At 42.8% G+C, this 23,841-nt stretch overlaps 1 protein-coding gene and 1 pseudogene across 2 annotated transcripts in view; one reads left to right on the forward strand and one right to left on the reverse strand.

The window, feature by feature from the left end:
- The window catches only part of Racgap1 (Rac GTPase activating protein 1), a 32,066-nt gene that overhangs the window by 5,069 nt on the left and 3,156 nt on the right, over positions 1-23,841 (forward strand). The window contains exons 2-14 of one of the 2 annotated variants that reach the window (XM_040753833.1): positions 4,919-5,006; positions 6,735-6,940; positions 8,313-8,449; positions 9,917-9,986; positions 12,203-12,256; positions 14,639-14,719; positions 15,233-15,350; positions 16,123-16,253; positions 16,995-17,159; positions 20,617-20,712; positions 20,794-20,992; positions 23,201-23,306; positions 23,468-23,600. In XM_040753833.1, the coding sequence (XP_040609767.1) occupies positions 4,922-5,006; positions 6,735-6,940; positions 8,313-8,449; positions 9,917-9,986; positions 12,203-12,256; positions 14,639-14,719; positions 15,233-15,350; positions 16,123-16,253; positions 16,995-17,159; positions 20,617-20,712; positions 20,794-20,992; positions 23,201-23,306; positions 23,468-23,600 (1,581 nt within the window). In that variant the 5' untranslated portion in view covers positions 4,919-4,921. The remainder of the gene's footprint in view (positions 1-4,918; positions 5,007-6,734; positions 6,941-8,312; positions 8,450-9,916; positions 9,987-12,202; positions 12,257-14,638; positions 14,720-15,232; positions 15,351-16,122; positions 16,254-16,994; positions 17,160-20,616; positions 20,713-20,793; positions 20,993-23,200; positions 23,307-23,467; positions 23,601-23,841) is intronic. The other variant, XM_040753834.1, reaches the window with a different exon arrangement.
- Positions 11,042-11,408, reverse strand: LOC106020868 (annotated as a pseudogene).

Below are 23,841 nucleotides of genomic sequence, written 5' to 3' on the forward strand. Positions count from 1 at the left end.
ACTGATAGAGTAGCGGGGAAGGGGGGAATGCTGAAGGTGTTGGCAGGAAGTCAGATGGACTGGGCAGTGACAACTGCATATGATTGATTATATGTGAGAAGAGTTCACAGTTGGTTATTTTTGCTAAAAAGGGAGAAACCAAAGATATTTATAAAAATTGAAAGTGAATGATTAGAGGGATAATGAAAATAGGGAATCAGAGCCAGGCCTGGTGGCACACACCTTTAATCCCAACACTCCGGTGGCAGGCAGAGGCCAGTCTGGAGGCAGAGGCAGTCAGCTCTTGATTTCAAGGCCAGCCTGGTCTATGGAGTGAGTTCCAAATTAGCATAGGCTACTTAGTGAGACTCTATCTCGAAAAACAACAACAAAACCTGAGAATCAGCAGGATAGTTTGCGTGTGAAGGGGAGAGGAGAATAATATCTCAGTTGGGGCAGCACTTAGAGTATTTAGGCACTTGAGTTAGAGCTGTCTAACTGGCTGGAGCAGAGGGGTTTGGTAAATTCAGAGAATGTGAGGGATTAGGAAGGATGCCTGGACTGTTGGTAAAACCATGAGGAACTGTCAGAGCTAAGAATGGCCTCTGCTTATAATAGAGCATTTAGGATTTTATTGTTTTGATATTTGGAGACAGGGTTTCTCTGTGTAACCTTGACTGTCCTGGAACTTACAGACCAGGCTGGTCTCAAACTCACAGAGATCCACCTGCTTCTGTCTCTCTAGATCTGGGATTAAAGGCGTGGGTCACCACTGCCCTGTTGTTGCATTAGGATTTTAAGTCACTATCTTCTAATACACATGGAGAAGACCAGCCTGAGAGTCTTGAGTGTACACCTGCTACAATGTCTTGTAAATCTTTTTCCTTTCTTTCTTTCTTTTTTTTTTTTTTTTTTTTTGAATTGGGTTTGTTTTCAAGAGACTGCCTCTTTCTTTAGTTAGGCAGAGTGACTCAGGCCTTATGATATCACCACTTGGGAGGCTGAAGTAGGATTGCAGTGGGTTCACAGCCAGCCTGGGCAGTCTCAAATAGCCCTTCCTTCAAAACAAAACACTAAAACCATAGCCAACCAGTTTCTAACCCTTACTTACTCCTTGGAGTATACATAGAAACCAAAGTAATCATGAACTAAAGAAACTTGAGAAAACATAGGACTCGTTTTCTTCCTGCTGCTGTAACAAAGTACCTGAAACTGGGTTATTTATGAGGAGTAGACATTGTCTGTGTGTGTATGCACAAAAGGACCAGATCAACCTCTAGTGGTGTTCCTCAGGAGCTGTCCACCTTGGTGTTTGCTTTGTTTTTTTTTTTTTGAGAGAGGGTCTTATATGTATCCCAGGCTGCCTTGAACTCAAGATCTGACTGCCTCTGCCTCTGCTTCTACCTCCCTAGTGCTGGGACTAAGTGATAAAACTAAAGCTGTGCGTCATCACACCTGGCCCAGGGTCTTGTTTTTTGGACAAGTCCTCAGTGAGACCTAGGGCTGAGCTCTGAGGGTCCTGTAGCTTCCTCAATGCTAAGATTCTAAATGCACGTCACCTGCTCAGCTCAGAATGTGTTTCTCTTTATATTCTGGGGGGGGGAGCCTTGTGTGCCACAGCATGCATGTGTTTAATGTCATCACATTGGTCAGCAGGATTGAGTGGGGTTGTTAAGCTTGTGCAGAAGGGTCCTTGTCCTCTGAGCCACCTTGTGGCCTGTACACAACTTTTACATGGATGCCCAGGACCAGACCCAGGTCCTCAACTTGTGCAACAAGTGGAGCTGTCTCTTTAACAGTGTTTTATTAGGGTTTAGAAAGTTCCAGGTGAAAGTGTCCTGAGATTGCTTGATAAGAATGTCCTTTGTTTCCTTGATAAAGCCTTTTTGTGACCTAACAGAAGAGCAATAGGGGCACCTAGTTCCTTCAGGCCCTTTTGCAAGGGCACACTAGTTCCTTAACATTCTAGTCCTGCTGCATAGGGAATTCAGTTTCAACATATATTTCAGAAGGACACAGACGAATCATAGAGGGTCAGGTCAGGTCAGGTCTTACTGTCCTTTAAGACAGCATTTTTAGTGATTGTGTTTTAGAACAAGGCCTTCCCATGTAGCCCCTTGACCTGGAGCTTGTGGCCTTCCTGCCTTTATCTCTAGTGCTGAACTTGTAGCACAAACACCATGTCTGCTTGAAAATACAGTTTTTGCCTGGTGTGGTGGTGCACACCTTTAATTCCAGAGGCAGGCAGATCTCTGGGTTACAGTTCAGGTCTCAAAAACAAGAAATCCCCTCCTCCCATTTTCAATATCACAGTTGCTGAGAAGCTACTTACCTGAACCCCCTAGCTACTGTCTTGAACCTCCTAACTATTCTCTAGCTACTCTCCTGAGCTTCCCTAGCAGAGGGTTTTGTGTTTGGAATCTCAGGATATACTTACGATGCTGAGATATGAGAGATAAATATCCGTGACACAGCTGCTGACTAGTGGCCTCTGATTTTACTGGGAGCCAGAGGACATCATCCTTTGAATCCATCCTACGTGTTCTTCTCTGCAGCTCCTGTGTGTGGACCTCTTCGTGATGTCCACAGGCTTTCCTGCTGGCCATAATGCCACTTACTTTGTTCTACCTTGGAGGAAGATGTTTGTATTAAGTCAGTTAGTCTGGTTGCTTAGCAGCTTGCCACAGTTAGTTGCTTGGAACCAAGTACACCGCCATTTGAAGAGCATGGTTTCCAGTCCTGTTATGGTTACACTGCAGACAGACTTGGAACTGATAAACTTTTTATTTTATTGCTATTATAGCAGTTGTTTCATGACTATAAATGAATATTTCTGTACTGTTTAATAAGTTTTTATTTTTTATTTTTTAGTTTTTTGAGACAGGATTTCTCTGTTTAGCTTTGTAGACCAGGCTGGCCTCAAAGTCATAGAGAAATGCCTGCCTCTGCCTCCCGAATGCTGGGAGGTGGGTGCCACCACCACCTAGTTCAGAAAATATTTTTATGCTCATACATTCTTTGTTTTTTTTTTTTGTAGGGTTTTGTTTGTTTGTTTTTTCCGTATCTTAATGTCATAATTTATGGTACAACCTTACAAGTACTTGGAAAATCATTAACAACTCAAAATAGAGATCTGAAGTTTTTATTTAGATACATAGAGTGACTATCTGGGCAGAGCATTAGGGTGAGAGGAACATGAGAATCCTCTAAAGTGTTTCTAAGAATTTTTTTTTTTTTTCGAGACAGGGTTTCTCTGTGGCTTTGGAGGCTGTCCTGGAACTAGCTCTTGTAGACCAGGCTGGTCTCGAACTCCCAGAGATCCGCTTGCCTCTGCCTCCCAAGTGCTGGGACTAAAGGCGTGTGCCACCAACGCTCGGCATCTAAGAATATTTTATTTTCAAGTGAGATTAACTATTTTCTTCTCTTAGTAATCCTTTTTTTGTCATGTTTAGTTAATGTCTTTCTTGATGACTAAATGAAGAACTTATTTTCCTAGTCCATTCTTTGCTGAAATCTATTTGGAACAGAGCAGCCTGGAAGGCTGGCCTGGGTTTTTAATATGATATTAGCAGGTTTTTGGGAGGCAACACAAAGCCTGAAATTCCCTGTACACAGCACACTAATGGATGGTTTTTCCTTTGCCCTTGTCACTGTGAAGGTGGTGCATTGTCTCTCTGATGCCAGAGTGGTATAACATAATCTTCGCCTGTACTTAGTATAAATTTATTAGACACAGTCCTTGCATGCATTCCAGCAGAGAACGCCACACTACAGAAGTAATTCTTGTGCTGCTGAGCTGGCAGTTTCCTACTTAATCACTGTGTGATGTCACCTGTGCCATTGGTGGGAAATGTGCTGACCATGTCCTGCTTTTAAGAGACAGTTGTGACAGGATATTAGCTAAAAGTGAGATCAAAAATAAACATTTCAAGTTTGTAGGTTTTCAAAGTCTGAAAGATTAAGGCAGCAAAAAAAGTTAAGTTAGATTTGAAGAACCACATTTTGTTTGTGGTTGGGGGTGCATATTTATAGTTCACTGACATGCTCATTACTACTGAAGACAATTAGCACCGGCATCATTGGAAGGAGTGGGGATTGGCATAGAAGTAAACAGAGAAGGTGTATGTCGTCAGTCGTTTCCAATGTTTTCTAGTTCATAAGTGAGTATTAAACATTGCAACTTCGGTTCAGTCTGGCACATGCTTGTAATTCCATCATTTGGAATGCTGAGGCAGGAAGATTGTGAGTTCAATGCCAGCTTTAGCTACTAGTAAGACCTCCTCTCAAAAAGAAACCAAAAACCAAACAAACTCAAAAAACCAAAAACAAGCAACTAGTGGTGGTGCATGCCTTTAATCCAGCACAGGTGAATCTCTTGAAACAGAGAAAGAGAAAAAAAAAAGAAACACTAACTTATTTATATAGATTATGGTCACAAAATTGTTGGTTTAAGATTCTTGGAATGGAGCCCAGCATTGGTGGCACATGCCTTTAATCCCAGCACTCCAGAGTCAGAGGCAGGTGGATCTCTGTGAGTTCGAGGCCAGCCTGGTGTACAGAGTGAGTTCCAGGACAGCCTCCAAAACAATACAGAGAAACCCTGTCTCGAAAAAAAAAACAAAAACAAAAACAAAAAAAAGATTCTTGGAATCGGAGCCTGGTAGAGATGCCCACCTTTAATCCCAGCACTCCGGAGGCAGAGGCAGGCGGATCTCTGTGAGTTCAAGGCCAACCTGGTCTACAGAGTGAGTTCCAGGACAGCCAGGACTACACAGAGAAACCCTGTTTTGAAAAACAAAACAAACAGGAGATTCTTGAAATGGTGGCTGTAAATAGGAGAGTCCAGGTGTTGGCCATTGATGGATTTATTAGATTGTTACTGACTGTTTTGTAAGGGGGAGAAGGCAGCTTCCCTAATGCATATTTGATTTCTTGGCAGAAGATGGATACTACAGTGGTGAATTTGTGGACTCTGTTTGAGCAACTTGTGCGCCGGTTGGAGATTATCAATGAAGGAAATGAGAGCAGTAAGTCATTCTGAACTGGTCTCCAGAGGTTGGGGGGTGGGGATGGGTGGAATAAAAGGAAACCATCAGATATCAGCTTTTGGTCTTTATAATGCTGAAATGTGTTGGATCTGAAAGTGGGTGTTCTTTCAGGTTACCTAAAAAAACAGTGATGGCTACTGCTGGCCCAAGTGTCCTGAGCACTCAAAGGACCATTAAAATTTATTCTCTGTTACTTTAAAAAAAATTTCTGAGCCAGGCGGTGGTGGGGCACGCCTTTAATCCCAGCACTCGGGAGGCAGAGGCAGGTGGATCTCTGTGAATTCGAGACCAAGCCTGGTCTACCAAGCAAGTTCCAAGACAGGCTCCAAAACAATACAGAGAAACCCTGTCTCGTAAAACAAAAAAAGAAAAAAAATTTTTTCTGTGTATGTGGGTGCCCATGAAGGCCAGAAGAGGGCATTTGAGCCTCTGGAGCTGCAGTTACTGGTGTGAACTGTCTACCTCATGCAGCTCTGTTCTCCATGCTCCCAGATAAGCTGGCCTCTAGCTCACTAAGTAGCTCAGGCTTGCCTAAAGCTCTGATCTTCCTGCCACAGCTTGTCCAAGTTCTGGTGGTCTTGGAAATCACCATGTAGACCAGGCAGGCCTTGAATTTACAGAGATCTGCCTGCCTGCCTCTACCCTTAGTTCCCAAGTGCTCAGACTAAAGATGTGTGCTACCACACCCAACTGACTAGGTTTCTTTTGAATGAATTGATATGTTAAGTTGGAAGTTTAGTCAAGATTATAATTGCTTATGTTGTATATTTCTGTACATGATTTAAATTTGTATAAGAAAAATGCCCTCACTACCTAAAAATCTGCTGGTTTTATGTGAGTATGGCTTAGTTTCATCTGTAAACAGGGTTTGTTTGGAATCTTCCTATATGCTGTTGATGGAGCGTGATGCTTGGAGATAGGGTGAGGCTGGCTCAGGAATTAAAGGCACTGTGCTCACTGTAGAGCAGTCTTCAGCAGAAGCAAGGGTGGACATGGGTGCTGCTGGGGTGACTTGCTTTGAGGTGCTTCATGCTACTTGGTGATTCTGTTGTCTCTGCAGACATTTAAACAGAGTCCCCCATTCTGCTCCCAGGGACTTTCTGAGAACTAGTGTGACCATTTCTGCTTTTACAGTGGAGTATTTATTTCCCTTTAGGGCATTGTTAAACAGCAAAAGCAATTGGCTCTTTACTTGCTGATCAATATTTGTATAATTATCACTGAATGGAATTACAGGTCTTAGGTTTCTGTAATATTAATCTACATCTACTAGAGCATTGTAGCAGTTATACCTGAATTTGCTGTTTAACTCTGGTTCAGCAATGTATGACTGTAAAGGAGGCCGATTTTTTGTTTTATATGACTGTCCTGGTGTTTGACAGCTGCCCCAAAGGTATCCCTTTTTGATTGCCTTCTGTTCAGGAGCTTTTAGCATTGGTGACATCTGGAGACAGGTGACTAATGAGCTTCATACTCCATAGCAGATGCCCTGGTTAAGCCAAAGTGTGTAGCCTATTGAATCAGGAGTTGCTTCCCACTAAACTCTAGTCCAAAGTGACCAAACAGGGTTTGTCCTGGTCATTTTCAGTTCAGTTTGATCATAGTCTAGCAAGACTTTATATTTGAGATGAAGCTAACTATAGACCTGTTTATTTGAACAGTTATGTTTTTGCTGCTTGGATTGTTGAAGTTTTTACCTGTCCTCAGTTGAATTCATCCAGGTTGTGAAGGACTTCGAGGATTTCCGGAAGAAGTGTCAAAGAACCAACCAGGAGCTGGAGAAATTCAAAGATCTGTTGTTGAAAGCAGAGACCGGGCGTAGTGCTCTGGACGTTAAGCTGAAGCATGCGCGTAATCAAGTAGATGTAGAGATCAAACGGAGACAGCGAGCTGAGGCTGAATGTGCAAAACTGGTGTGTATTGCTTTGTATGTTAGACTGTGATGGACTGGGGAGACTTCATTTAATAATTTTTCTATTTACCAGATATGCATGGTTTCCCCTCTGCATAAACAACTGAAAATCGTTTGTCATCTTGCATGTGATTGGAGATGAAACTGTAGCCTGTGACCTCTGTTTTTTTAGTTTGAAATGAATATTTATTTTCTCCTTTAGACTTGAAAGTGTTTTCTACTAGACAGATTTCAAATGAGAGTGAAAACAAAATGGTCAAGGATGTAGTGTGCAGTTGGTAAAATGCTTGCCTGGCATACACAAGGTCCTGGGTTCCAGCACTCCAAAATTTCTTTTTAAGAATTAAAATGAGGCGTGCCGGGCGGTGGTGGCGCACGCCTTTAATCCCAGCACTCGGGAGGCAGAGGCAGGCAGATCTCTGTGAGTTCGAGGCCAGGCTGGACCAACAACACAGAGAAGCCCTGTCTCGTAAAACCCAAAAAAAAAAAAAAAGAATTAAAATGAGAATGATAATGAAACTCTAGACTACTAATCTGTCACAATTGATTTGCTATTCCATGGGGTGGGTATCTTTTGAGACAGGGTTCTACTGGATAATCCTTGATGGCCTGAAACTCAGGGCCTCTGCTCCCTAAACTCTGGGTTTAGAGGTAGATGCTGTCATGCTCAGCCTGTGTTGTTTAGTATAAATGCCAAGAATGTTGTTCTCCTTTTGACTTGGTTACACTGGCCCACTGTCATCAATACAGGCAAGGCAGCTCTAATACTTCATTAGTGCTCTCTAACTCACGGTAAAGGACTAGATGTATTTAGTGAGTTGAACAATGTGACTGGCATACGGCAATGTTGTTATTTTGATATGACAGGATGTGTCTTGGTGCAAAGGAGAGCTTTACTTGAAGGGACAAATCGATCTTAACTCAGTGTTCCATGCCTTAGTAAGCACAAAGGGTCTGCATTGCAGCTTTGTATCTGTTTTAATATATTTTGTTCTATCATTTAGAAAAACACGTGACTGCTTTGATCCATAAAAGAAGCCAATTATTGTTCTGATTAAAAACAACACATGAACTATTTTTGCTATGTGAATCTATTTTGGAACTCTCATTCTATATCACTCTCCTCTTGGATTAACAGTTTGATCTAAAAATCTCATAGAAGAGCCCCCTATTCTAAATGGAGTTGATTTTACTCGTCAGAAACCAGCCACAGCCTGGGCTTGATGTGAATTAATATTCTATTGTTGTAATGCCTTCCTGAAGGCCCATTTGCATAATGTTGTATTTTAATGTCTTATGTCTATCCTATAAATGTGAGGTGAAGCTTTCTTCCCTGGCTAGTTTACGATGTTTTACTCTGCTTTGGTATGTAGGAACAACAGATTCAGCTGATTCGAGATATACTCATGTGTGACACATCTGGCAGCATTCAGCTAAGCGAGGAACAAAAATCAGCTCTAGCTTTTCTCAACCGAGGCCAAGCATCCAGTGGCAACCCTGGGAACAATAGGTGGGAACCACATCTGTTGTCATCTGATCATAAGCAGCACAGCTGTCAGAAGTCCCATTATCTGACCTCTTACGTGTGCTGAACAAAGCTGAAAAGCCTTAGGGGTGGGTGGTGGGAGGGAGGGGCACAGAGCCTGTCCACATTTACTTTCATTATTTTTTTAAGCTTTCTATAGGGTGTTGTTTGACCATGGGTGCAATTTTGATGCTGGTGTTGAATTGCACATCAATAACTAATCCTGTACATTGTGAAGAAACCAGAGGTGAAAGTAGCAGTTCATCAGTACTCAGTGTTTATTCTCCAGAGAGCTCTGCGGCTGCTGGGAACTAAGACCAGACAATCATTTTGGTTCCATAGTGTCGCTAAAATAGTCTCAGCTAGGCTTTGAATGTAATACTCCCAGTACAATAAGTAGGAAAAGGCTTACATTCTTAGGGTTATTTGTTTCTTGTTGGTTGATTGGTCTGTGGGGAATATTGTTTAGTTTGGTGAAATAGGGTCTTAGGGTATAGCCCTGGGTGGCTTAAATTCATTGTTTATGTCAGGCTGCCCTTGAATTCATAGAGATCTACTTTTCTCTTCCTCCTGAATGCTGGGGTTAAGGCTGTGATGTCACTATGCCCAGCTCATGTGGGATTTTTATAACCAAGAAGATATATGAACTTGATTTTTTTAATGATTAAAAAATTATGAGTATGTGTGCATGAGGGTAAGCCATGTGTGCAGGGGGTGCCCATGAGAACCACAAGAGGAGAGTGGATTCCCTGGAATGAGAGCTGTAAAAGACTATCACCTGCCTGATGTAGGTAGTGTGAGCTCTTAATCACTGAGCCATCTCTCACCCCCCCAATCCCTCCTAGTTTTTGAGCCAGGGTCTTATATATTTCAGACTGGCCTTGAATCCCTGGGCTTGTGCTGCATCTCAAGTGCTATCTGCATGGACCACTATATTCAGTTTAGGCTCAATGTCTTAAAAAGTCAGTGCTGGGGGCTGGGGATGTAGCTCTGATAGTAGTGTACTTGCCTCGTATGGTTCAGTTTCCAGTGCTTTGTAAACTGGGCGTGGTGGTACACATCTGTAATCCCATGTTTGGGAAGTAGGGGTAGGAGAGTCAGAAGTTGAAGATCATTTCCAGTTACATAGGAAGTTCATGGGCAGTGTGGACTAGAGGCCTTGGCTCAGACAAAAATATCAAACCAAAAGCCCAGTGCAGGAAGCATCAGAATTGAACTGAATTGAATTGAACCTCAGTTTGCTTCCTTGTAGTACACACTCAGCAAGAAATGCTCACAGCTGTGGCTGTAATGCTCACTTGCTCCCACACTCACAGTGCTCCCTGAAAACTGGAGAACAGCTCACTGCAGCCAGGGCTTCAGCTTGTGACCATTGGGATTTTGCGGGGTACCGATGGCTCTTATGTTTTATGGTGTCCTGTGACTAACACTGTGTTGTTGTTTTTAATCCAGACTGTCAACCATTGATGAATCTGGTTCCATTTTATCAGATATCAGCTTTGACAAGACTGATGAATCACTGGTAATAAACATTTGCTCTCTGGAGTTATCTATTTTTGTTCACCTGCCCTGTAGGAGCATCCCTGCTCCTGTCCTTGACAATCCTTTATGATGCTTTCATTGTTGATTTGTTACAGGTTCTGAGCTTGTAACTTAAATGTAAACCCACACAAGTATAAGGCACTGACTTAAATATTTATTTTCTGGAAGTCAGATGTACAACTCAGTTTTCTGTGAAGCTGAGTTTTTCTGATGGGTCTCTGGGAGGTAGCTGTAGTAATTGTGTTTTAACTTGTTAAAGCCCTAGCAAGGGGTGAAAATGAGCAAGATTGACCAGGCAAAGTGTTTTATTTTTACTTCTTGAGATAGTCCCACTATGTAGTTGTAACTGTCCTGGAGTTTGCTATGTAGACCCAGGAAAGGTTTATTTGCTGCTACTGAAGTGAATAGATTTATACTTTATTTCCAAATTAGTTTGGTTCTTGAGGAAAGTTTACCCATCCTTCATATTTATTAGAAGGACACTGAGCTGGGCAGTGGTAGCTCATACCTTTAACCGCAGCCCTCAGGAGGCAGAGGCAGTTGGATTTCTGTGAGTTGGAGGCCAGCCTGGTCTGCAAAGCTACACAGAAAAACCCTGTTTCAAAAAACAAAACAAACCAAAAAAGGAAACAGAAGTCTTTGGACTTGAGCCAGAAGGTTGGAATTTAAATGGCTGGGCAGCCTATTATTCTTTGATTAAGCAATAGTTACTATGTCTAAACTTGCTACCTTGCTTTTGTTGATAGCAGAACTGGTGAAATTTCTGTATAAATGTTTCATATTCCTACTGATATTTTAGTCTTTAATGTTTAGGAGACTGTAGACTACTGGCAGTTTATCATTTCTGTGGGAGATTGAAACCCAGCAAACAAACCAAAGCACAGGAAGTCGTTAGTGTTTGGTTTTTGATGGCAAAGCAAGTAGCAAGTACATTCCTAAGAGTGTTTTTGTTCCCAGTCAGTGTCCATTTAAAAGATTTTTTTTTGCTACGTAAAGTACTGTTTTATTTTTCCAAGGTGTTTGTCTTCCATGAAGCCATCTCTTTACATGGGCTTTGGTGGAGGTCGTGGTGCAGCACTAGCGGGTCTAAACCCTGGTGGGGTTGTCCGGTCCTTCCCGGCTTCACGAGATCGATTCCTGACTACTTTGCTGTGAATAGCACAGCTCACACAGTAATGCAGTTTGACATAGAGCTTTGGAAGCACATAAGCACATATGTGTCGAAGACGCTTGCTTTGGATATGTCCCTGACAGCAGCGGCCTCCACTATGTTCCGAATGACGAACTTCTTAATGGCCTTGTCCTTGGGCACGCACTGGGCGCAGTTCATGCAGCGAATGGGCTGCACATGGCCGCGGCCTTTTTTGGCATGCCCGTTGTTCCGTCTTTTTTTTTTGGCCATCTTGGAGCCAAGACCTGAAAGAGGACTAAAAGATTCTTTTGAAATAAAGAATTATATAGAGTAGGTCTGGGGTATATAATCAAACATATCAGGTGTGTTTTGAGGAAAACCTGTACTGTGATAGCTGTTATAATTGGAACTGATCAGCCAGTAGCTAGATTATTTGACTACTGTTTGTTGTATGTGCTGTTTCTGGGTACTGTTTTTCTAGGGGTAACCAGGAGTAAGGGAAGGAAGCACAGGTAGATACTAAAGTGAATGCCACTGGTTACAATAATGGAAGTGAAACTAGCCTGTAGTAAAAAGTATAGAATTCAAAGTTAAACAACCTTTTAGGATCAAGGAGGAGAGAGAGATATTGAAGGTTAGGAAAGGTAAACTAACTTCTTAAATGGGACTGTTGGATGGAATATCCAATTAGACAGTAGCAATCACAGGGCAAGAGTCGCATCTAACATGGTCAGTACAGTGTCTTATATTCTCTAAGTCCTAAAACTAATTAGAAAAATAATGAGGAGTAAAGGACCAGGCACCTGAAACAATCACGACAGAGGTTGAATCTCTAACCTTTTCCTGTCTCTGTGGCATTGGTTCCTGATGCTGTTACTGTTGCTTCAATATTTGAAGGGAGCCTGCTAACTGGAGCTTTGGAGCAAACTCCAAAGGCCATCTTAATGTTCCTCTCCTGAGGTTTTAAGTTAGGTAGTCTGACTTGTGTGCTTTAAGTTTATTTACACAGGATTTATGAGTGGTCTAACCAAAGAAAGAGATTAACATGGTCTAATTGCCAACAGGACTGGGATTCTTCTCTGGTGAAGAATTTCAAAATGAAGAAACGAGAAAAGAGGGTATGTATATGTTCTCCTTGCCCCTCCCTGGGTGGGGCTTGAACCCTTGGTCCCATGCACACTAGGCAAATGCTCTCTTACTAGTCAGTTGTCACTTGTCACCCCTTAAACACATTCACTAAGTTCCCAAGATGTCCTTAACTTACTGTGTAGGAAAGCCTTAAATTTGTGACACTCCTGCCTCAGCTCCTTTTTTTTTTTTTTTTGGTTTTTTTGAGACAGGATTTCCTCTGTGTAGCTTTAGAGCCTATCTTGGCACTCACTCTGTAGGCCAGGCTGGCCTGGAACTCACAGAGATTCACCTGCCTCTGCCTCCCGAGTGCTGGGATTAAAAGCTTGTGCCATCAACACCTGGCTAGACTTAGATGTTTCATGTCTTTAATCCCTGCACTTGGGAGGCAAAGGCAGGTGGATCTCTTTGAGTTCTAGACCAGTCTGGTCTACAGAGTAAGTTCTAGGAGAGCCAGGGCTATACAAAGAAACCTTGTCTCCAAAAACCAATTTTTTTTTTTCTTTCCTGGCATCATGTCCCTCAGGTGTGATCCTAACACTGAGGAGGTTGAGTCAGAAAGATCTTGAATTTGAGGCTAGCCTGGGCTACTTAACAAGTTTGAGACCAGGTTGAACTGCATTGTGATGTCCTATGTAAACAAACAAAACAAAAGCAGGGCTGAAGAGGTAATTTGTAGTTAAGAGCGCTTGATGCTTTTGTAGAGGACCTGAATGGTGTTCCCACATGGTGACTCAAAAGTATGTCACTCCAGTTCTCCAGTTTCAGGAGATCCAATGTCTTTTTTTTCCCCAAGACAGGATTTCTCTGTGGCTTTGGAGGCTGACCTGGAACTAGCTTTTGTAGACCAGGCTGGTCTTGAGCTCACAGAGATCCACCTGCTTCTGCCTCCCAAGTGCTGGGATTAAAGGTGTGCATTCCTATAGCCTCCTTGAGATCAGACATACATGTGGTGTTGACATATATATGCAGGCTACTTATACACATAATATAAAAATAAGTATTAAAAGAAAAACCATACCAAACAAAAGACTCATTAGTAATATTTTTCTTTTTGGGAAATTTGGATACAAAACTAGATTTCTGACACATCTCTAGACACTGTTAAAAAAAACACACACACACACAAAATGTAGGTCAACTGTAGTGACACACTCTTTTAAATCCAGCACTTGGAAGGCAGAAGTAGTGGATCTCTGAATTAGAGACCAGCCTGGTCTACAGAGAGAGTTTCAGGACAGCCAGGGCTACATAGAGAAACCCTGTTTCAAAACAAGCACAAAGCACAAATGGATTAATGTTACTTGGGCAATACTTTTTTTGTTGTTTTTCTTTTTTGAGACTGGATTTCTCTGCATTGCTTTGGAGGCTGTCCTGGAACTCGCTCTGTAGACCAGGCTGGCCTCGAACTCACAGAGATCTGCCTCCCAAGTGCTGGGATTAAAGGAGTGAGCCACCAACGCCCGGCTGGGCAATACTTTTTGTTTTTGTTTTATGAGAGGGTTTCTCTGTATTGTTTTGGAGGCTATCGGACCAGTGGGCAATGCTTTTTTAATTTAAAAATTTTAGTGTGTGCCGGTTGTGGTGACGCACGCCGGTAGGATTTGCTGAAAGAGGCAGAGGCAGGTGGATCTCGGTGAGTTCGAGGCCAGCCTGGTCTACAGAGTGAGTTCCAGGACAGTCTCCAAAGCCACAGAAAAACCCTGTCTCGAAAAAATTTTTTTAGTGTGTGTGTGAGTATGAGTGAGTATAGGCACATGCATACCTCAGTGCATATGAATTGGTTCTTTCCCAGGCACTGTAGGCTCTGGGAATTGAATTCAGATCATCAGACTTGCACAGTAACTCCTTTATCCATTATGCTATCTCACCAGTCCTGGAGGGGCCATAGTGAAATTGCTCAATGTAGTGACTCAGGACAAGAGTCTACTTTATTTCATGGATTTGGGCTATATCTCCATATAGTAGGAAAGAACATATTTGAGTTTGGTTTGAGTTGTCATGTGAATTTTTATGCAGGACTTTTATGCTCTAATACAAGCTTCAGATGCAGTGTGTATATAATGGGATATGGATATCTGTCTGGGCTGATGTGCTTAGGGTATTTGATGTGTTTCCAAAGACTTCATGTCCTTAGATAGGATTATAGTTCTTCTTTTCTAATGCTGTCTTCAAAGCTTGTCTCTGTTTGTCTATAGCACTGAAAGCATTTTTGTGTTTGTTTAACAAATGGGCCATGAGAAAGAACAGATTGTTGTTTATTGTATCCCTGGTTCTTAGGACTTGCAAGTAGTTGTTGATAGGATTACTGTGTTTTCTGGGCTTCAGTTCTATTTGACACTACAAAGTTTTGTTGTTTACTCCCTTTCTAGCGCTCCAACAGCCGACAGTTCATCGATGGTCCTCCTGGTCCTGTAAAGAAAACCTGTTCCATTGGCTCTACAGTAGACCAGGTGAGAGGGGTCAGAGCCAGAGAACTGGGGTCCCAAATGCACTGGGGGTTAGTGGCTCTGAACAATAAGGTGACAGTCAGTATTATTACAGTATTATTTTAAGAGACGTTTGAGTGTTTTTCTATGTAGTAAGAACCTCTATTGTCCATGCAAGTGGGCTTTGATTAAGAACTATCATTGGTACACACCTTTAATCTTAGCACTCTGGAGGCAGAGACAGGTGAATATCTGTGAATCTGGGGCCAGTCTGGTCTAACATAGTTCCAGGACAGCCAGAGCTAAATATCGACATCCTGTTCCAAAGTAAATAAGAAAAAAAAAAAAATCAGAACTGTCAGCTCTAGGTTTGATTGTATTTTGCTGTATATATCTTCCTGCAGTGTGTGAGATTTTTGACTTAAGGGTTAGGATTGGAATATAAGTGTTAACACAGAATTTGGGGATTTTTAGTTACTGGAAAATACCTGTAGAGAAACAGCCTGTTTATCTTTCTTTTATTATGACTTCATTCAGGCAAATGAATCAATAGTTGCAAAAACTACAGTGACTGTTCCGAGTGATGGTGGACCCATTGAAGCTGTATCTACTATTGAGACATTGCCAGCTTGGACCAGGAGTCGGGGGAAATCAGGTCTGGTGAATTTATGGCTAAATTTCATCATTGTCTCTAGAAAGCTGGCTGTGGAGGCTCGTGTTGTAATTTAATCTCTTGGAAGCAGAGACAGGCAGGTAGATTGAATTGGAGGGCAGCCTAGACTTCATAGTGAGTTCAAGGTCAACCAGTGGATACATGGTGAGACCAAAAAACAGAAAGAGGGACTGGTGAGATGGCTTAGTATTAGCTACTCTTGGAAAGGATGCAGACTTGGTTCCTAGTGTACAAATGGTGGCTCAAACTATCTGTAACTCCAGACAGGGAATCTGACATCTCTTTCTGGCCTCCTTGGGCACTACAAGCATGTGATTCACAGGTTCATTCAAGGAAACACTCATACACATAATTAATAAAATCTCAAAAAAAATTAAAAAGGAGGAAAGAAAGAAAGAAAGAAAGAAAAGCCAGGTGTGGTGTCTCATGTCTGAAAGGATCCACTCAGGTTCTGAGACAGGAAGATCAAATAGTTTGAAGCCAGCCTTGGCTACCAAAACCAAGTATGAATAAATAAATAATACTGGTTGACATTGAGAGTGGGTTTCTTAGAAGCCTCTTGAGACAGTTGAGCCATAGTGGAGAAGTTCTTACTACTTGCTTACTGTTTCTCTGGCGTGTGTGCTTGCTTCTGGGTGGCTAGTCAGTCTGGGTGTACCACTAGTGGAGAATTGGTGCTTTTCCCACACAGTTTCTTAAAATTCAGAAGGATGAAGACTTTTGGGACAGAAGTTTAAGTTTGATTGTTTTCTAGGTCCTTTACAACCTGTGAACAGTGACTCCGCGCTGAACAGCAGGCCTCTGGAGACAAGAACCGAGACAGACAGTTCAGGCACACCTCACAATAATGGAGGCATGCGCCTACATGACTTTGTCTCAAAGACGGTAAATCTGGGATGGCTGCATTTCCTTTGAGCTAATTAGTTTGTTTTTTGGAAATAAATTCATTCTTTGTAGCCCAGGTTGGCTTCTAGCTCTGTTGTGCCTCCTGCCTTAACCTCCCAAATGCTGGATGTACAGGGCCTCACTGCCACTCCTATTTATTTATCTTTGTATTTGGAGGGAGCAGAGGGAATTGTTTCTTTTTTTCTTTTTTTTCTTTTTTCTTTTTTTTGTTTTTCGAGACAGGGTTTCTCTGTGGCTTTGGAGGCTGTCCTGGAACTCGCTTGGTAGTCTAGGCTGGTCTCGAACTTACAGAGATCCGCCTGCCTCTGCCTCCCGAGTGCTGGGATTAAAGGCGTGCGCCACTAACGCCCGGCTGGGAATTGTTTCTTTTTATTGAGCTTATTTGTTTGTTTGCTTTCAAGACAGGGTTTCTCTGTATAGCCTTGATTGTCTTGGAACTTGCTCTGTAGACCAGGCTAGCCTTGAACTCACAGAGATCCTCCTGCCTTTGTCTCCTACGTACTGGAATTAAAGGCATGAGCCACCATGTCCAATAGACCGCTGCTGTTCTTATAATGAAGCAAACAAGACCTATTTTTCAGAATTTTTTGTGGGAATTGCATTAAAATGTGTAATGACCTAAAAAGTTGCTTTGTACGTACTGTATGCTTACTACATATGGTTGACAATAACTTTGTTAATTCATATCATTCTACTGCTTCTGCCCTATTTTATCTTTAGGTTATTAAGCCTGAATCTTGTGTTCCCTGTGGAAAGCGAATCAAATTTGGGAAGCTGTCTCTGAAGTGTCGAGACTGCCGTTTGGTCTCTCACCCAGAATGTCGGGATAGATGTCCCCTTCCCTGCATTTCTCCCCTGGTGGGAACTCCAGTTAAGATTGGAGAGGTAAGACTCATGGGAGCCACCTGTCACTTGTTTCTTCTTTAGTCTTTCAAAGGCATAGTCAGTTTTTATTTTAAAATTACTGATATTGAGCTGGGCAGAGCTCAGGAGGCAGAGGCAGGCGGATCTCTGAGTTCGAGACCAGCTTGGTCTACAAAAGCTAGTTCCAGGACAGCCTCCAAAGCCGCAGAGAAACCTTGTCTCAAAAAACAAAACAAAAACAACAAAACAATTATTGATATTAAATAAAATTTCCCTTCATGAAAAATGAAAATGTTGACCTGTGGTAGAATCTTGTTTGGGTTTCTCTGTTTAATAACCTTTCTACATAAAGTCCCTCTCCGTTCTCCCTCCTCCTTTCCTCCCTTCTCTTCCTTCTCCCTCCTTCTTCCTCTTCCCTTTCTTACAGCTAACCCCTGGTTCTTACCACTTTACAATCGTAAACTCACAGCCATTTTTTTTTTGTTTGTTTGTTTTTGTTTTTGTTTTTTCAAGACAGAGTTTCTCTATATTGTTTTGGAGCCTGTCCTGGAACTCGCTGTGTAGACCAGGCTAGCCTTGAACTCACAGAGGTCCGCCTGCCTCTGCCTCTGGAGTGCTGGGATTAAAGGCGTGCTCCACCAACTCCCGGCTAGGTTTGCATTTTGTTGAGTACAAAACTAAAGTAGGCCCAGAAAAGATATGAGTGATCAAAGATTTATTATCTATAGTAGACAAGCTGAATACTGGGATCAAGTTTTCTCTGAACAAAGAAAAATGGAGATTTAGGGAGTCTATACATGACCACCTTGGGGGTCAGCTCATTCCATAAGCACCCTGAATTAAGGGATGTATTCCCGACCATACTCTGTTCAAGGAAAAAAATAATAGAAGATACATTTTTTGGGGGTGTGCTTCATTCAAAGTCATGATGCACTTATGGAAAAGATTTAAGTATGGTTAAGAGTGTTTGCTGCTGGTGAGGTGTTGGTGGTGCACGCCTTTAATCCCAGCACTCTGGAGGCAGAGGCAGGTGGATTTTTATGAGTTTGAGGCTGGCCTGGTCTACAGGACAAGTTCCAGGACAGCCTCCAAAGCTACAGAGAAACCCTGTCTCAAAAAACCAAAACAACAACAAAAAAGAGCATTTGCTGCTCTTGTGGAGGGCCCATGTTTAGTGGCTCATAACTGCCTGTACCCCAGTTTCAGAGACTCTAGTACTCTGGCTTTTGTGTTTGTACTTGCACACAATATACACATACATACACAGAATTAAAAACAATAAAATGATTTTCTGTTTTGGTATTAAAATGATGGAAATGCCTCTGGACATGCTCAGTTTGCCCTGTAAAGTTTTAGCTGAAAATAAAAGAAAGGGGTACTACAATGGTTCATCTAAATAATACATGTTTGCCTCCCTTGCTCAGTTGCTAACAGATGCAGGTTTCTGTGACTAAACATGGTTCTGTCACCTTATTATGAATGTATAAGGCCAAAACCCAAGTTTTCCTTCTTCTTCTTCTTCTTTTTTTTTTTTTTGTTTGTTTTGTTTTTTGAGGCAGGGTTTCTCTGTGGCTTTGGAGGCTATCCTGGAACTCGCTCTGTAGACCAGGCTGGCCTCGAACTCACAGAGATCTGCCTGCCTCTGCCTCCCGAGTGCTGGGATTAAAGGCGTGCACCACCAACGCCCGGCTTCCTTCTTCTTTTTTTAAATGAGCAAATTTTGTTCTTAATCAGGGGACTAGAGGTGGTTCAGCAGTTAAGACCACAGGTTGCTCTTCTAGAGGACTCAGGTTGGATACATGGCAGCTCAGAATTGTCTGTAATTCTAGTTCCAGGGGAATCTAATTCCTTCTGCTTCTGAGGGCCCTGCATGCACATGACGCACATACATGCATCCAGGCAAAATATTCATACACATAGCATAGATCTAAAAGGTATTGGAAGAATTTACATCAGTGCACTTTTGGTTTTTATAGACAGGATTTTCTGTAAACCTGGGTGTTCTGGAATTCTCTCTATAGACCATATTGTCCTTGAAGTCTGAGATCCACCTGCTTCTCCTGGATTACAGTCTGTGCCATCACACCCAGCCCATAGCTGTAATCTCTTCATTGCTTTCTCTTGTCTTTGAGTAAAAGAAAAGGAAGTACTTATAGTTGGTGGCATCATTACTTGCTCATGAAAAGGTGTGGTTTGTATAAATCAGTAGCAGCATGAAGGTAGGAAAAGTGACCAAGACCAAGGCTTTTGTTTTGAGACAGGATAGGATCTCTTGCAGCCGAGGATAGCCTCAAACTTACTATGTAATCTAAGATAACTTTGAAACTATAGTCCTCCTGCTCCTGTCTCCAGAGCTGGGATAACAGGCATGAACCACCATATCCAGTGTATGAATTGGTAGGGGCCAAAACCAAGGCCTCATGTATGCTAGGCATGCATTCTACTAGCCAAGCCATACTCCATTCCTACAAGACTTTTTTGTTTTGTTTTTCGAGACAGGGTTTCGCTGTGTTGCTTTGGAGTCTTCCTGGCACTCTCTCTTTAGACCAGGCTGGCCTGGAACTCACAGAGATCTGCCTGCCTCTGCCTCCCGAGTGCTGGGACTAAAGGCGTGTGCCACCAATGCCTGGTGCCCCTACAAGACTTTTTAAAAAATTTATTATTATTATTTAAACTGTATGGGGTGGGGTATGTGCAAATGAGTTCAGGTACCTCTGGAGGCCAGAGATGTCAGATTCTCCTGGAGCTGGAGTTATAGGTGGTTGTGTGCCACTTGGTGTGGGGGTACTGGGGAGTGAACTCGGGTCCTCTGTGAGAAGTTTCATGCTATCTCAGCGCCTGTGGTGGTTTGAAAGAAAATGGCCCCTAAAGTGAGTGGCACTATTAGGAGGTGTGGCCTTGTTGGAGTAGGTGTGGTTTTGTTGGAGGAAGTTTGTATGGTACTGTGGAGTCGGGCTTTGAGGCCTCATATATGCTCAAGCCTTGTCCAGTAAGAGAGACTACTTCCTGCTGCCACCATGTCTGCCTGCACGTCACCATGCTCCTCACCACGATGATAATAGACTGAACTTCTGAAATTGTAAGCTACCACATCAGTTAAATGTTTTCCTTTATAAGAGTTGCTGTGAGCCGGGCGTTGGTGGCGCACGCCTTTAATCCCAGCACTCGGGAGGCAGAGACAGGCGGGTCTCTGTGAGTTCGAGGCCAGTCTGGTCTACAGAGCGAGTTCCAGGACAGCCTCCAAAGCCACAGAGAAACCCTGTCTCGAAAAACCAAAAAAAAAAAAAAAAAAAAAAAAAGAGTTGCTGTGGTCATGGTGTCTCTTCACAGCAATAGAACCCTCACTAAGACAGCCCTAAGACTATTTTAACATGTACTTTGAGAATATAAATTTAAAAGCTGATATAATGTCTTTGTGTTTAATAGCAGCTCTCTCTCTTGATCTCAGTGATGTAAGAAATAAAGACCTTTTTTCCAGGGAATGTTGGCAGATTTCGTGTCCCAGACTTCTCCAATGATTCCTGCTATTGTTGTCAGCTGTGTGAATGAGATAGAGCAGCGAGGCCTGACTGAGGTGAGAGTGCACTCCAGACAGGGGGAGCTTGTCCTTTATGTTAGTTTGGGAGTTCCTGACTAAGTGTTGTCTTTATAATAGGCAGGCTTATACAGGATCTCAGGCTGTGACCGGACAGTAAAAGAGTTGAAAGAAAGATTCCTCAAAGTGAAAACTGTACCCCTCCTCAGCAGAGTGGATGACATCCATGCCATCTGTAGCCTCCTGAAAGACTTTCTTCGAAGCCTCAAAGAACCCCTTCTGACCTTTTGGCTAAGCAAAACCTTTATGGAGGCCGCAGGTAAGGGCAGAGTTTGGTACTTGACTATGATTCTAGGACTGAACTTTGCTCACACATTTTACTACTTTCCTGCTGCCCAGTGTAGTTCCTGAAATGTAGTAGGTACTCATAGTTGGTGGGTTTTAACTATATACCTCATCATGCCTTTTTCTTCTTTAGCTATATAGAGGGTCTAAGAGATGGCTGAGTGGCTGAGCTCTGACTTCTGGAAAACCTGGGTTTGATTCCCAGCATTCATCTGAATGATGGTTGGATCGTGCCACCTGCAACTCCAGTTCAGGGAATCTGATGCCCTCTTCTGGCCTCTTTGGGTACTGCATGCAATGTAGCTCAGACTTAATGTGGGCAAAGCACCCATACATGTAAAAGGAACAGGATTTAATAGGGTTTGTTGTTGCGCTTTGCTTTTTGGTCAAGTTTTAGGTTGTTCTTTTGAGATCAGAACCATCTTTGATTCCTTTCTTTTCCACCGCAAATCTTGTCAGTAGACTTGTAAATATATCACAAGTCATGGTATTAACTGTCCCTGGAATATGCTAAGAACTGGCTGACAGATTGTCCTGTGTCTTATGCCCTCTACAAGACAATCTGTATAAGGAGCTGGCATGGTCCTTTCACATGGTAATCTCTGCAGGAGTTGGAGTGGTCCTTTTACACTCCAAATTCGTTGATGTCCCTTTTGTCATCTATCCATTTTTATTTTACCTTAGCTTTTTGTTTTTTTGAGAAACTGTGTAGCCCTGGAACTCACTCTGTAGACCAGGCTGGCCTCGGAGTCAAAGATCCACCTGCCTCTGCCTCCCAAGCGCTAGGATTAAAGGCGTGCACCACCCCCGCCAAGCTTTCCCATCAGTTTTAGACTGAGTTCATCCTTAACATGGCTGAAAAGACCCTCTGTGACTTGGCTCTTGGTTATGTCTCCAACGGCATTTTGCTTTATACCTTTCTTCCTCTTTTTGAACTCTGAAGTCTTGAATTTCTTTTTTTTTTCTTCTTTTTTTTTTTTTTTTTTTGGTTTTTAGAGACAGGTTTCTTGGTAGCTTTGGAACCTGTCCTGGAACTAGCTCTTGTAGACCAGGCTGATCTCGAACTCACAGAGATCTGCCTGCCTCTGCCTCCCGAGTGCTGGGATTAAAGGCGTACCCCACCAACGCCCGGCTTTTGGATTTCTTTTTATTTTAGCGTGTGTGTGTGTGTGTGTGTGTGTGTGTGTGTGTGTGTGTGTGTGTGTGTGTGTGTGTGTGTGTTTTGCCTGCATGTGTGTCTGGTATGTTTGTATCACATGCACACAATGCCTACATTGGCCTGAAGAGTGTGTTGGATTCCTTGGAACTGGAGTGACAAAACAGTTGTAAGTCACCATGTGGGAACTGGGAATTGAACCCAGGTCCTCTGCAAGAGTCATCTCTCCAGCCCTAAGTCTTGGATTTCTTAGCATATGCCCACCTCAAGTCCTTCCTACTTGTTGCAGTCTTAGCTCCAACTTTTTCTCCCTAGATCGCTTTGTAGTTTGCTCGTTTACTCCCCCCTCCCAGTTTCTCTTCATATATTTTGTCCTCAGAAACACTTTTCCTAGGCCCTAGCATGTGGGAGGTGAGGCAGTATTGAGACCAGCTTTGGCTGCGTGGTGAGTTTGAGACTAGACTAGGCTACCTGAGACCCATTTTCAAAAACTAAACAAAAGCTGCCTTTCTGACCACCTCATGTGAGGTGGCAGCTCCCATTGCTTTCAGTATCCGGCTTGCCCCATTTTCTTTATCTCATGTATCACTGCCTGACACATGGCTTGTTGTTTGCTTTTTGACCAGCTCTTCCAATAGTGTTCATTCCATGAGACAATGCCATTTTTTGGCTTACTTTAGCCTCACATTTGAAATAGCACCTGGTATATAGTAGGTCCTTAAATGTCGAATGAATGAGTTCCTCCTTGTTGACAGTTAGCACTGCGGTTGTATGCCTTCCCAGCACATGGGTTGCCAGCTGCTTTCTCTAACAGCAGCGGTGATTTTTAGGGAGTTCTGACTTCTCATATTGAACTGTTGGCCAGTGTCCTGCTTGTTAATGAGACTAGAGTCTGAGGCTGTCATGAACCTCATCAGAAGTTTCAGAAGCTCCATCCGTGTACAGATGAGCCTTTGTGGTCGATAACTTAGAAGCTTCTGTGAAGAGGAAGAGTCTGGGTTTCTTAGTGTTTTTTTCTCGTTACAGAGATAACAGATGAAGACAACAGCACAGCCGCCATGTACCAGGCTGTCAGTGAGCTGCCCCAGGCCAACAGGGACACATTAGCCTTCCTCATGATCCACTTGCAAAGGTCAGCACAGCAGGACTTGTCTTGGGAGCTAGGGGGCTTCCCATGGAGAAGGTAGCATGGGTACTGGGAAGTGTGGCCTGTGAATGTTCCCTTACAGATGTATATTTTGGGTTATATTTAAGGGAATATGTTTTTTTAACTTGATATACTCTTTTGTTTAGAGTGGCTCAGAGCCCGAGCACTAAGATGGATATTGCCAACCTAGCTAAAATCTTTGGCCCTACAATAGTTGCCCATACTGTGCCTAATCCAGACCCAGTGACAATGTTCCAGGACATCAAGCGTCAACTCAAGGTAGGGGTGCAAGTGCTTAAGCAGGCACATATGCAGAAATACGTAAAATACCAGATTTTACAATGTGCTAACATGGCATAATGACAGAAAATAACCCTTGCATGCTGAGTACATGCATGGGCAGGTTGTGCCAGGAGGATTGCCACAGGTTTGAGGTCAGCCTGGTCTACATTTCAAGTTCTAGGCTAGTCTGAACTGCAGGCTGAGACTGCCTGGGAAGCATAACAAGAAGGAATACATG

Source organism: Mesocricetus auratus, unplaced genomic scaffold (assembly GCF_017639785.1).
Source record: "Mesocricetus auratus isolate SY011 unplaced genomic scaffold, BCM_Maur_2.0 Super-Scaffold_100010, whole genome shotgun sequence".
NCBI classification, from domain to species: Eukaryota; Metazoa; Chordata; class Mammalia; order Rodentia; family Cricetidae; genus Mesocricetus; species Mesocricetus auratus.